A 13,586-nucleotide genomic window follows, 5' to 3' on the forward strand; every position below is an offset into this window, starting at 1 on the left:
ATATCTCGCAATTCTGACTTTATATCTTGAATTTCTGAGAAATGAAGTCAGAATTGCGAGATGTAAATGCAATTGTGAGCTAAAAAGTCGCAAAATTATCTTTTAAAATGTTTTATTCTGCGGCGGAAACAAGCTTCCATAGACCCCAGACTTTTGAACAGTCGTGTGTGTGTGTGTGTGTGTGTGTGTGTGTGTGTGTGTGTGTGTATGTATGTATGTATGTATGTATATATATACATACATACATACATACAGGTGAAACTCAAAAAAAATTAATATTGAGCAAAAGTTCATTTATTTCAGTAATTTAACTTAAAAGGTGAAACTAATATATTATATAGACTCATTACATGAAAAGTGAGATATTTAAAGCCTTTATTTGTTTTAATTTGGATGATTATGGTTTACAGCTTATGAAAACCCCAAATTCAAAATTAGAATATTGTGAAAAGGTTTTCATAGCTGTAAGCCATAATCATCCAAATTCTAACAAATAAAAGCTTTAAATATCTCACTTTGCATGTAATGAGTCTTTATAATATATTAGTTTCACCTTTTAGGTTGAATTACTGAAATAAATGAACTTTTGCACAATATTCTGATTTCGAGTTTCACCCGTATACTCTAATTAACTATTTCTCTTCTTGTCCAGGAAAGCAGAGGTGAAGCTTGTGTTTGGGCCATCTGACAATTCAGACAGTGGAGCCGGAGCAGATCCCTTAGTTTTAGTAAGTGTTGCTGTATTTAATGGTGTTTGTGATGCATACTATAATATCATTATATAGCTGCATTTTGGCCTCCTATCATAGGTGATGTGCGTTTAAATTCTGAATTCGCTTTTTTTTTTTTTTTTTTACCCTCATTTGATAGAGCTTTTTTTCAGCCATATGATGCAGTTACATCTTCCAGTAGGGATCATGTTAACAGGCCAAACTCCACTTGACCTCTTGATTAAACCACTTGTCTTTCCACTGATTTTATGAAATATAATTTCTATCTCATTTCAGAAGAATGTTAGAGAGCTCTGCAGCGAGAGGGTTCACTTTTTCCAGTGCCTGCTAGAGAGTGAACTAAAAGGAAATCCCTCCACTGAGTAAGAGACACAGGCCTTTGACGTTGCTATTATAGAAAGTAAAGCTTTAGCTATGTTGCCTTGTTGATGCTAATGCATTTATTTTGTGTCTAGATTTACTCATGATCAAAGGAATGCTGTGATCCAGCACTGGATGAGTGCAGTGGAGGTAAGTGAAGACACTCGTTTTAAGAGTATGCATGTCTGTTTACCCTCTGAACATCAATACCTTATGAGAACATCAACATGTTTAATTCCTCAGAACCTCCTACGGTCTCATCCGCCAAACCAAGTGCTTTCGGCTCTGCAAGCCCTGACCTCCAGAGAGCAGGTGGCATTAGAGGAGAAGATTGGAGCTTTAAATGTGGAGCGGGAAGTTTCGGCTCTTGGGTAAAATTTTCCATTTTAATGTATGATCAAACCCCACACTAAAGTATCACATTATTGAATTGCTTATTACTCAAGCATTTGTGTTTATTACAGATTTCGTTATGAGCGTGACCACCTAATAGATGTGTCGTCAGAGCAGGAGGAGTTAACACCTGTCCATAGTCTATTACAGGTGATCAATGGAGATGGTACTCTCAGTGAGGGCATTTTACACTCTTTCTCTTGTGGCTCAGGTTGTATTTGTGTGTGTGTGTGTGTGTGTGTGTTTGCTCGCAGTCTGCCTGGGAGGAAGTGGAGCAGAGTTATTTTGAATTGTCTCAGACTCGCAAAAGACATTTGCAGCTGGAGACTGAAATCATATCTTTGATGAGAAAAGCAGAGACGCCACACGAAACAGACCCAATGTCCAGGTGAGAATTCCCTCAGCCCAATCTATATCATTATGGCTGAGGGATACAATGGCTGACAAATTTATAACGTTGCAAAGTAATTTTTCTAATTACTTAATCAGTTTCTTCGATGATAATCCAGTAATCACTTTGAGGAATTGAGCATGCCACTTTTTACAAGATGTAATATAAGTCTAATGTAAATGCAAGGGTCCCCAGAATGTGTCTATAAAGTTTCAGTCAACATGCCTCGGACACTCCGGCAACAGCAAAACAGAACGTTTTTGCATTCCATTTTGCTGCTGTCCATTATTTTCTATGTAAACACACTTTTGCAGGGTTTTATCTCTCCTTATGGGCCATTCACCCTCAACGTGTCTTATAAAATAAGAGAAACAGGCAGTGGGTTTTTAAAGCAGTCTCCTGTGCAGCCGTGAGCGGGATGAGACCTGTTACATTGTGATGTCACAATTTAGAGAACTCAAACAACTCCACCATTATACAACTTTTTACCATTACAGGGTGGCTGTCGAGACACATTTATGTCTAATTTATATGTAAACATAAAAAGAAAAACTAAAATAATTCAGAAATATCTATCTATCTATCTCTATATACTATATACAAGCTTCTATATATATATGGAGATATTTAAATAGATGTTGTAAAATACAAATGAGTTTTGTTCTGTTTGTGAGCAGGTGTGTGTTTGAATTGGAGATGGAGGCAGTGAAGCAAGTGGCAGTTCGAGACAGCATCAGAGAGCAGTGTGCTCAGCTACAGCTGAAGGCCAGAGAGGGGCTGGACTCCATCAGAACCCTGCAGACACAGTGGCAAAGTGTCATGGACTTCAGACAGATTGTGGTACGCAATTGTTTTTATTGCTGACAAAAGACCGCATATTTATAGTGTGGAGTTGTTACCTGTGTGCTTTGTCTGTATAGGACAGGAGACAAGAGCAGATACGGAGCCTGATCAAGGGGAACTCCTCTGTGAAGACTGAGTTAAGCCGTGTCCATGCAAAGGTATCATCTAATCCAATGCATTCTATATATATTTGTATATGTATATTATGTATATGTGTGTGTGTGTATATGTATATGTAATCATATACAAGAAACCTTTTTCAGGTTGGACAGTTTGTTCAGGAAAAGCTCAGTCCTCAGTTTGGCAGTGTGATTGAAGCCAGCAGTGGACTCCGCAACTCTGTGTCACAAGGGGCCAAGCACTTTAGCTCTGTATCACTGGCTGCCCTGGATTGCAGGGTCATGAAGGGGTCAGAAAAATCATTTTTTCTTTCTCCATTAGTAGGATTTAAATGCCATTGTACAGTATACTATGCTTCACTAGAATTTCAGTTGCTTTAAAACTCAAAAAGTCAGAAACTAGTGTAGATGTTAAAACATTTTCTTTGTCTGTTTGCAGTGCACATTAATATTGCATTATCACTGTATCATTGGGGGAAAAATATATCTGAGGCTTAATGTCTATGCAGTGACCAAGCCTTTGATAGTTTTTGTTTTTTACCAATAGGGGGCAGAAACTACCAGCAGCTCAGCTTTCGATCCACCGGATACAGTCCCCAGCTTTCCACAAACTCTGTGAAAGTCTGTCATTCCCCATGTATATGGTGAGATGCTCACTTATAGTGTATTAATACTCTTCATTTATTCCTAATTTTTCTGAATGCCAATTTAAAGTCTATTATTTTACCGCCTACATCAATTTGCTACCTTTCTGATAATTGCTATCACAGATTAAATATTTTTCCATATCCTACACTTTTCTTCCAACCCAAAATTCAGCCAAAACTGCTGGTAGAGTGTGTCATGAGTCTCATCTTTCTTTCTGTCAGGCCCCAGAGGAGCTTTGGTCTCAGGCAGCAGCCCGACGGCTGGAGTTACGATATCTGTGCAGGCTTCTTCAGCTTTTCTCAGAGTCAACCTCAGACCTGCAGAAGCTGACAGCACAGCTTCCATCTCCCGATCAGCAGAGTATGTCATCATGGCAATATTTAAAGTGTCCCTATTATGCTTTTTCAAATATTATCTTTCATGCAGTGTGTTTATATAGCTGTTTGTTAATGTAAAAAGTCTGACAACTTTTAAAGTGCATGACAAAGTTATCTCCTAAAAGTAAGAATTGATTCGGTAGACCAATCACAGCAGACTGGGCTGTCTTGCCAACCAGAGCAGAGTAGCTCATGGAAAGGGAAGTTCAAACAAACAGTTTTTTAGACTCTTTGAGAAATTAGGTGATGTGCAATGTATATTATGATCAAATGTTGTTCTTGTTTTTTACTATGGAAGTATGGAAACTTATTGTAGGTGACCTCCAAAACAAAATTAGGAACCTTTAAAAACTCAAACGGCTCTTTTGTCTGTTTCAGCTTTGCTGCAGCATGTGAAGACTGTTGACGGAGAGATTCTGCAGACGTTGCTGCCGCGGGCCCGTGAGCTCACACAGAGGTGCTCTAAAGGCCTGCTTTACTCAGAACAAGTGAAGACTGCCATCACACACTGGTAAGACATGGGCCTCTTAAATGTTTCCAATATTGACCCTTCGTGGAATGGTTTGAAACTAACAGCTGCAGGAGCAATACTGATCCTCAACTGTTCAAACTATGATTTGAATGCGATTAACACACTGTTTGATTGTGTCTGTCTGTGCAGGTGGGAGCAGCCTGGTCAGTTTGCCCTGCCAGACATGCAGAGAGAGGGACTGACATTCCAACAGTGGCTTCAGCGGTGGAAACTGGCAACAAAGGAATCCTGACTTGGTTCTGCATTTGAGAGAACTTTATCTGTACAATTTACATTTCACTTACCGTACTTCAATTCACTTTTTGCTGTCATTAATATTTCTTCATTATATTAAATTTGTGTTAGAGGGCACATGCTGTTTAAGAAATATTTTATGAACTTTTACTGGATTTCTCAATAAATAATCTAATAGACACTGGAATAAAGGAATCGTGTTTGTTTTACGGTGTTCTAAATCTACCTACTAACGGATGAAATTAGTAAGATGCAATTTATATAAGTATACAACGGTTCAAAAGTTTGGGGTTGGTAAGATTTTTATGTCTAATGTTTCTATTTGAATATGTATTAAGTTATTTCTTTTCTGTGATTGGAAATCTGAATCAGCCGTTTTCAAATGTCTTTACTGTCACTTTTGATAAATGTAATGCATCTTTCATAAACAAAAGTAATATCTGTCTCTAAAGTATTGAATGTCTGAGCCCAAAGTTATTCAGGCGAGAGTGATTTAGTCATTCCTGTCTGACATGCCACAGCTTTCATACTCCGTCCTATTCATTCTATTTCCCTAAAGATAACAAAAATCCATCAGCAAACAGAAACTGCTGCAGGGCAATTACATCTGTCCAAAGTATTTCTAACCCTGTATGCATCTGTCAATCTTATAGTACAGGAATTTCTAATCAGTTTGACTGTTCACTTGAAGTACTCTGAGATTTATCAGTTCAGTAATTCATATATTTAAAAAGTTTAACTACCTCTTTCTGGTTCTCTGATAATTGGTTACCGGTCACTTTATGCAGGTAAACAAAAACTATTTTAAAGTAGTTTTCGATTTAGATTTTATTTCTTTAATATTTTCATGATTTAATTATTTGCTTTTCCTCAACTCACACACCCAAGTTTGAGAAACTGTTCTAGTATGTGCAAAACGCTTATGTTTTCTGATTCAAACCTTGTAAAGAACATTAGTAAATTAGAAAATTCATACTCTATTAACAAATGACAACAAACCGTAAAAAAATGTTCAGGGTGTTTTATAATGCTCAATATCAATCTTAAGCAACTCAAGTTAAAAACTGAATTTTCTTTCATAAACTTTTTTTTTCCACCCTCACAATCAAACGATCACTCATTAGAATGCTTACAAATAATTCCAGAGGAAGCTGTTTCACAATGGCTAATTTTTTTTTCTTTACACCCTGATTCAATGGCATTGTTTCTGGCTTAAGGCTTGGATAACATACGTCATACATCATAGACATTTCTTTTTAACCAAAAACAATCACATAAAACCATGAACTGAACTGTACACATAAAAGTAAACATAACATTTGAACTTAAAATGAAATATCAGGGGAGACAAAAACAAGTGTTGTGGATGAGACAGCAGTAGATCTTTATGTCTTTTATGTCCAGTCTACTGCATGTGATTGACGACATATGTTAAAGATTCAATCAGTTTTATCAGCCCGATTATCGTATTCTGGTGAACAGGTTTAAAACTGAGACAGATTCCTAAAATACAAGAGAGAGAAAATGACATTAAGAACATGACCTTGAAGAAAAGCCAATATTGACAATATTTTACCAAAAAATACCTTACCTTTGTTGATCGCGTTTTACTAAATACATTCCAAAAGCGTAGAGTTTCATCACCTGCTCCTGTCACTATTGCTTCTCCATCTGGAGACATCGCCTTCAAGATAAAAGAATAGTTTCAGTAAACAGCATTTTCATACTCATTTACAAATAATACATCAAGTAAAACAACAGAGGGAAGCAGTACTTACCAGATAGAGCACCCTATACGAGTGGCCGGTCAATTTGGCTACTTGAGTGAGCGAGGGGTATTTCCACACGAGGATCTGATTCTGAGAGTAACCGTGTGTGCTGACCTGGAGAAGACAAACATTGGACCATGCAATAAGACCCACAATCATACCTATTTGTCTGTATCTACAGCTATAATGCATGTAATAACGACCGGTCAGTTGATTAGATTAAGCATACCAGTTCATTTGTGTGTTTGGACCAGGCCAGGTTGCAGACTTGTGAGCCGGTGTCGATACACTGCAGTGGCTGCGCTGTGAGGGTGTTCCAGAAGCGGATGCAGCGATCTGCCGTTCCGCCTCCGGAGGCCAGCAGCCCGTGCTGGTGAGGAGACCAGGCGATGGCCTTCACCGCGGCCAGGTGCTCGGTGTACTGTTGCATCGGTAACACACTCGAGTGATTCCACACTAACAGCTGCAGGGATCACAGGATTGATTTTAGATCGCAGAGTCCTAAAAATCTCTTTTGTGTTTATTATTCTGTAGCACAAGCGGTCACCTTGTTGTCATTTCCACCAGAGGCCAGCAGCTGATGGTCAGTGCTCCACTTGAGTCCGCAGACCTCTTGTCTATGACCCTGCAGCCTGCGCTCTGACTGCAGAGGGGGCGTCCTGATATCTCTCTGAAGGATCATCCGGTCCCGGCTGCCTGATGACAGCTGATCTGCATTCCAGGCCAATGCACCTGAGGGCACATTATTCATAACCGTCAAGTTTTCATAACTGATTTACCTCACACATATATTTCAGTAACACGATGTGGCTAGAACGTGAAGCACATATATTGTAAAAAAAAAAAATTATTCCTGTGATAGTTATTTTCAGCATCATTACTCCAGTCTTCAGTGTCACATGATCCTTCAGAAAACATACTAATGTGCTGATTTGCTGCTCAAGGAACATGTATAATCAACGTTGAAAACAGTTTTTGTGGAAACCGTACAGTACTTTTTTTGCATCAGCATTTATTTGAATTTAAATATATATTTGAATATATGATGTAATTTGATCAATTCAATGCATCCTTGCATAAAAGTATTAATAAAAAAAAATAAAAAAACGAGTTTCAATGGTTTTAGCCTAATTTTTCCAGTTACTTCATGATAAGGATTTAAATATATATATATCTTACCAACTCTTGCTGTGTGTCCCTCCAAGGCAAACAGCTTTTTGCCAGCAGTAGCATCCCAAATTTGTACAAAGCCTTTGTGTGTACCCACAGCGACAAGATTACCCTATAAGAAAAGTAGTAGGCCAACTGTTAGGCCACAAATTCCAGAAAGCAACTTCCAAAAGTCCAAGTCATAAAGGGTTAACTCACTCTCTCCGACCAGCCCACAGATGTGACTGAATCTCCCTCCACTGATAGGTCACATAATCGTGTTACCTGTAGACAAACCAAAGAAAAAAACACCTTAGACCAAGTGTTCCCTGGATATTTACAGAACATAAATTTGGAAAAACATCAAAAAGTATTTTGACTGCATAAGAAAAATGTATATCATGCATACTTGACTGGTGCAGGCACTCCAAAGGTAAACACAAGTTCCCAGTCCAACACTAAGTACATTTAAAGAGGACCAGTCTACTAAGTTGAGGTAGAAGTCATCTTGTAGCTCGGGTGCATCTAGCACCTTAAACGGAATCTTGGAAATTTTGCGCGTCGGTTTTCTTGGCGACCGCAGCAGCTTCTGACTATAAACAAAAACAAAGCACGCAATTAAAACAATGCATTTTACCAATCAATCACATATTTATCAAGAGAAATATTTAACTTACCTTTTGCTGCTAACAGGGGAGAGGGAGTACGGGGAAACACTGTTATCGTCAGGAGTGGATCTTTTGGCACTGAGCGAATACTAAACATACAAACACAATGTCCACAGGTGGCATTAAAAACATGGATCAAAACACTCAGGTGGCATCAAATGAACAGATTAGAGGATTAAATAGGCTTACACTAAAGAGGCTCCTCCTCTCAGGTGTGGAGGGCTGTAGTCTTCTATCTTCTGTCTGAGGATCCAGGACCTTCTCAATCCCAGCTCCAAGCAACTCATTCTTCAGCAGGGCAGAATACGCCAAGCCATCCGCTGAAATTACAACAAGTTATATATATATATGACATAAAAGGGCCGAGCATCATCCATCAAGAATGAGGTTTATTTAAAGCATAGTCCAACATAATGAAGTTCTCATAAGAATTGCATTGTCAATAGCATTGGTCATTTAAATTAAGCTAAAATATAATATACAAGTAGAAATACAAGATGGAAAAACTAAAAAACTTAAATAAGTTGAAGCACTAAAATTACTTGTAAATCATTTTATTTCTAGCTAAAATATTTTTTTTAAAGTAAAGCTACACACACACACAAACACACATATATATATAATCAATATTTAATAAACATATGAAATTAGGATAAAAGCTAATTCAATTTTAAATATGATTAAATATTATAATAGTATATAAATAATCCTAAATTAACAATGCATGGTAACATTTAATGGTTTTTGGTGGTATGTGTATTTTCATAAACTGACATCATGACTGAACAGCTTTATGAAAGCAGGTAAAATCAATGCAGTCCTCTCACCTTTGCCAGTATCTGATGTTGCGTCTTTGGTTTTTTTATTCTGGCTTGGAGACTTTTCGTTTTCCTGTAATAAGTGTAAAAATATATATATGAACTTGACCCTTCACATTCTAATTAAATGAGTCACTTTGCTTCATTACTGTTTATGTTTATATTTCACTCACATTTATTCTGTGGAAATTAATGCTCCAGTTAGCTCCAGCTCGAGATGGTATGAACCTGTCACCATGCTTGCTTGGTGATGACAGCGGTGACTCAGGGGTCGGGGTCAGGTGACATATCACATCTTTTACTTTCTGTATACAAAAAAAAAGATTAGAAAACGTATTTAAATTGCATAAAGGAAATGGCATGCAGCACGTCAAACTCAGCCGTTTTCAAGTCTGCAATATTGAAGTTGATAGACTCACCATGGGGCTGGTGTTGTCATTCTGAACGTTGATCTGCCGCAGTAACCGGCGCTCATAGTCCTGATCCATGGATGTGATTCAGAAGTCTGGGAATGTGAAGATCCAGAGGCACGGAGCCTAAAACTGCATTAATAAAAGAAACGTTATTTTATGAGAAGGTTACAATGATGGAACTGCAGTTAAAGCTCGACCCCTTTTGAGTTAATCTGTTTGCAGAAGAATGTAAGACTCGTCAGCAAATGCCATCTGTCCAATACCGCATAAACAGGTGTTAGAGAACAGCTGCTCAAATCGACCACGTACAGACAATAGGAAAACTGAGACAAGAATATGCTGGACAGTGGACACCAATTCCAAGTTCGTGACAATTTACAAAGAGAACCCAAGTCAAACATGCATTCGTTTGGTGGCCTAACGTTAAGTAAACAATGACAGCCACTTTTACGGCATACATTTTATGTACACAACTGCTGAATAAAAACGTCAAATGCTTCCTATCTAACAGGTAATGTTAAACAAAAGATCAATAAAATGCCAAGAAGAAACCACCTAGCTACTAGATTCCTTTGTCAAAACAGCTAACTATCAACACCAGTGTTGATTTAAGCAGAATCATCTCATCATTATATATCAAATGAACCAAATTAACGAAGGTATAATCATTAATAAAACAACAGAAGCTGTGGTACTGTCCTGCCCTGATTATTTTCATTTCGGTGTTTCACAATGGATTACTCAGTAACGTTAGCTAGTTAGGCTAATTTGATCCCACAAGTCATCGGACCTACCTTGACAATGTTACTTGGTGAATGTATAATCTGATCGGCTCGGCCTTAACCAAAACAAAAGCGTCGAGTCAAAACCTTGAAAAATAAATGATTTGATAACGATTATAGGATACGCTGCTCCGATATTGTTAGCAAGTCGACACTGCTGTTGTTATCGATGGCTGCGCAAGGAATCATGGGATTGGGTGAGACGTTGACGTCACGACATTTGAAACAAAACAAAAACGTTGCTATATTTTTGAAAGTGCAAAGATTAACATTTTTTTCTACAAAACAAATTATTTGTATCAATAATTTGTTAAAAAAGCACATACTATATATATTGTGGAGAGTTTGTGTGTTGTATTTTTAAATGTTTATTCCAGGGATGTGAAAAAAGTACTGCGGAATTGTGCTTCGGTTAAAGAACATATATTATGCCAAATATAATTTAGTGTAAGTATCTAGCCAAAATGCATCTGCGTTAAACTTATGTGAGCATGATTGATTGGCTAGTCACATTAGAATAAATGCTACTTTTTCTATTTTTAAATAAATGAGGAAAAATGTTAGTCATAATGACTGACTACATGAATTTGTGATTAAAATTCCACATGAAATTGTAATAGATTAAAAGGTATTTTCCCCTTGTATATTTAACTAAATAGTACACATAATCAGTTAAACAGAACACAAGTAAAGTACAGATTCCCTAAAATAATGGTATGAGGTACTGTAACTCAAATTCTTTGCACCTCTAGGTTTCTGCTGAACACAAGGAAGATATTGTGAAAAATGTCGGTAACCAGACAGTTGATGGACCCCATTGACTCCCATAGTAGGAAAAAAATACTATTGGAAGCAATCAACTGGTTACCAACATTCGTCAAAATGTCTTTTGAAAGAAAGAAATACATCCAGGTTTGAAACAACTTGAGGGTGAGTATGTTAAACATGACAGAATTTTCATTTTTAAGTGAACTATTCCTTTAATCTATTTTATACAAATAAAAGGAAAGAGAGAAGAGAGGCAAGAGATGCTGAAATATCCTAATCAAAAGGTAAATTCCTTAAATTAGCCATGGAATCAGTCATACAATTTAAAATGTATTTAAGCTTTTCTATTTCCATTTTCCATTGTTAGAAAACACACTTTTATTTTGACAAGAACGCAGAAGAACGGAAGTGGCCCTCCTTAGCGCACCGTTGTTTATGTCCGTGTTGGGAACACTTGTTGTGCTACTATTTTTATTTGATGATGAACAAGCGTCACTAAATCACGAAAACACTCCTCTGTGTTGAGTGTTTATTACAAAATGCCACGTTCATACTTGAAAACGGACGAGGCGAGAGATGCTGCGGAGATTAAATATTTGCTTGCATCCAAAATTAGGCGTCGAAAACAAGAAATCCATAACTACATATTAGAAAGGAGAGCTGAAGTTAACAAACGAATCAGATATCGAAGGCATCTATTCCAGAATTATCTCAGCACGAGAACGGTAAATTGACATTTTTGTATTACAAAGCATTTCTAAGACTTTAATCCATAGACGTTATTATTGAAATTACGATTCATGTTGTGCACAGCAATGTGACTAGTTTAAAATCCAAAATGAGCCATACTGTACAATCATTTGTTCTGTCCATGTGCTCTAGTCACCATCACCAGTTGAAGAAGATCTGCAAAATCATGTCCCAATCCCTTCAGACCCAGACTGGTGGGAGAGAGTCGTGATGACAGAGTTTGGACCAGAAGACTGGCTTGACAAGTTCCACGTCACAAGAGACATCTTCCTTCTTCTGAGCAGCAAACTCAAGCCCCAGCTCGAGCAAATGTATATACAACAAACTGGACAGACCATTACGCTAGAGCGATGTATCGCCATGGCCTTAATGCGTTTGTCCACCAGCACAGAATATTGTTTCTTAAGCGAACTCTTCGGTGTGCCCATCCCTGTCGTCTGTCAGTGTGTACGGGAGGTGTGTGAAGCCATCATTTTGTTACTGAAACCCCTCTACATGCAGTTACCTGCAGATCACGAACTAGAAGAAAATGCGGAGCAGTTTCATACTCGGTGGGGTTTTCCTCACTGCATTGGTGTCATCGACTCCCTTCACATCCCTGTTAAATCGCCCGCCACAGACACGCAGGATTGCTGGAACCCGAGAGGTTGGCACTCTGTGGTTCTTCAGGGTGTGGTGAACGCACAAGGTACTTTCTGGGACGTTTGCTCTGGTTTTACAGGCAGCACAGATGACATGACCATCCTGCAGACCTCAGAGCTGTGGACTATGGCAGAGCAGGGAGGATTCTGCTCTCAGCCGCCCAAAGAACTCATGGGTCAACCGTTGGGATTTCTCCTGCTGGGGGATGCGGGTTACTCGCTTCAGACCTGGCTACTGAAATGTTATCCCTCTTCGCTGAATCTAACACATCAACAGCTAACCTTCAACGTCCAACTAAACCACGGCCTTAAAGTCATCGAACATGCCTTCCAGCGCCTTAAAGCACGCTGGCAGTGTCTGCACAACAGAAATGACAGCAACTTAGACTTGGTATCCAAGATGGCTGTAGCTTGCTGTATCTTGCACAATATCTGTAATGTGCATAACAGCCCGTTTAAAGAGGAGTGGGTTGAAGCACTGAGTCAGAATGAATGTCCACAGCCCACAGACGTTTCTACGGTCTATATAGATGATCCGAACGCTGAGGCAGTTCGTTCTCTGCTCTGTAGCTATTTTGAGCAACAGCAGATGAGTAAAACACTTGATCAGTCTCCAACAAGCAGCCCGGTTCTGCCTGTACCCGAGCCTCCTCAAGTTGACTGTGCTGGAACAACATAGCTTGCGTATTGACTAATCATTTTATTAGCCTTTTTATAGCTGCCATTTCATATTTGAAAATGAACATGGATTAGCTGGCAGGAAGTGTCTAAATTGATTGTATTTAAAGTCAATCTCATGTTTTATGACTCCAAGGTGATTTGTTTTATTAACTTTTGAATGACTTTTAATATGACAAGTTTTATTTGGTGTCTGGTGTATTGATATTGTAAATAGTAGATCTGTCTAAATGTTGCGTTCAAAGATATTTTTATTTCTGTTTTGTTGAAATAAACAATAATATTGATTGCAATGCATGTTTCAAGTTTTTGAGAATGACTTCATGACGTCATGTTGTTCCAACTCATTTGACTTCATTTTTAGCCCTTGGAACATCATCCCCCGGTTTCAATCTAGTCCCAGACTAAAATGCATGTTTCAGCTTTTAACTAAAAGCAACTTGCACACTGACATATTTTAAAATATGTAAAAAGATACACACCAGTAATGTTTTCTTCTAAAGCACATTTATAAAAGCTACT

The 13,586-nt window shown here is 38.1% G+C and overlaps 3 protein-coding genes across 4 annotated transcripts in view; 2 read left to right on the forward strand and 1 right to left on the reverse strand.

The window, feature by feature from the left end:
* Positions 1-5,340, forward strand: part of haus5 (HAUS augmin-like complex, subunit 5) — an 18,589-nt gene extending 13,249 nt beyond the window's left edge. The window contains exons 8-20 of one of the 2 annotated variants that reach the window (XM_079637276.1): positions 653-728; positions 1,008-1,093; positions 1,187-1,241; positions 1,335-1,462; positions 1,556-1,634; positions 1,739-1,872; positions 2,553-2,715; positions 2,796-2,876; positions 2,982-3,127; positions 3,385-3,481; positions 3,707-3,845; positions 4,241-4,373; positions 4,524-5,324. In XM_079637276.1, coding sequence (XP_079493402.1) covers positions 653-728; positions 1,008-1,093; positions 1,187-1,241; positions 1,335-1,462; positions 1,556-1,634; positions 1,739-1,872; positions 2,553-2,715; positions 2,796-2,876; positions 2,982-3,127; positions 3,385-3,481; positions 3,707-3,845; positions 4,241-4,373; positions 4,524-4,626 — 1,420 coding nt within the window. In that variant the 3' untranslated portion in view covers positions 4,627-5,324. Of the gene's footprint in view, positions 1-652; positions 729-1,007; positions 1,094-1,186; positions 1,242-1,334; positions 1,463-1,555; positions 1,635-1,738; positions 1,873-2,552; positions 2,716-2,795; positions 2,877-2,981; positions 3,128-3,384; positions 3,482-3,706; positions 3,846-4,240; positions 4,374-4,523 lie in introns of both variants that reach the window. The other variant, XM_079637275.1, reaches the window with a different exon arrangement.
* On the reverse strand, positions 5,280-10,453 carry fzr1a (fizzy/cell division cycle 20 related 1a). The gene is made up of 14 exons (XM_079637279.1): positions 10,240-10,453; positions 9,452-9,574; positions 9,206-9,337; positions 9,042-9,105; positions 8,404-8,534; positions 8,224-8,303; positions 7,956-8,139; positions 7,766-7,831; positions 7,577-7,679; positions 6,945-7,129; positions 6,627-6,860; positions 6,407-6,511; positions 6,220-6,312; positions 5,280-6,131 (listed from the first exon to the last, which is right to left on the reverse strand). Exons 2-14 carry the CDS (start codon positions 9,518-9,520, stop codon positions 6,090-6,092), a joined length of 1,488 nt encoding a protein of 495 aa, XP_079493405.1. The 5' UTR covers positions 9,521-9,574; positions 10,240-10,453; the 3' UTR covers positions 5,280-6,089.
* A 904-nt stretch (positions 10,454-11,357) lies between these two features.
* On the forward strand, positions 11,358-13,570 carry LOC307011523 (putative nuclease HARBI1). Its single transcript, XM_079637280.1, has 2 exons — positions 11,358-11,720; positions 11,878-13,570. Exons 1-2 carry the CDS (start codon positions 11,535-11,537, stop codon positions 13,063-13,065), a joined length of 1,374 nt encoding a protein of 457 aa, XP_079493406.1. The 5' UTR covers positions 11,358-11,534; the 3' UTR covers positions 13,066-13,570.
* Positions 13,571-13,586: the final 16 nt, after the last annotated feature.

Source organism: Phoxinus phoxinus (genome assembly GCF_949152265.1).
Source record: "Phoxinus phoxinus genome assembly, chromosome: 15".
NCBI classification, from domain to species: domain Eukaryota; kingdom Metazoa; phylum Chordata; class Actinopteri; order Cypriniformes; family Leuciscidae; genus Phoxinus; species Phoxinus phoxinus.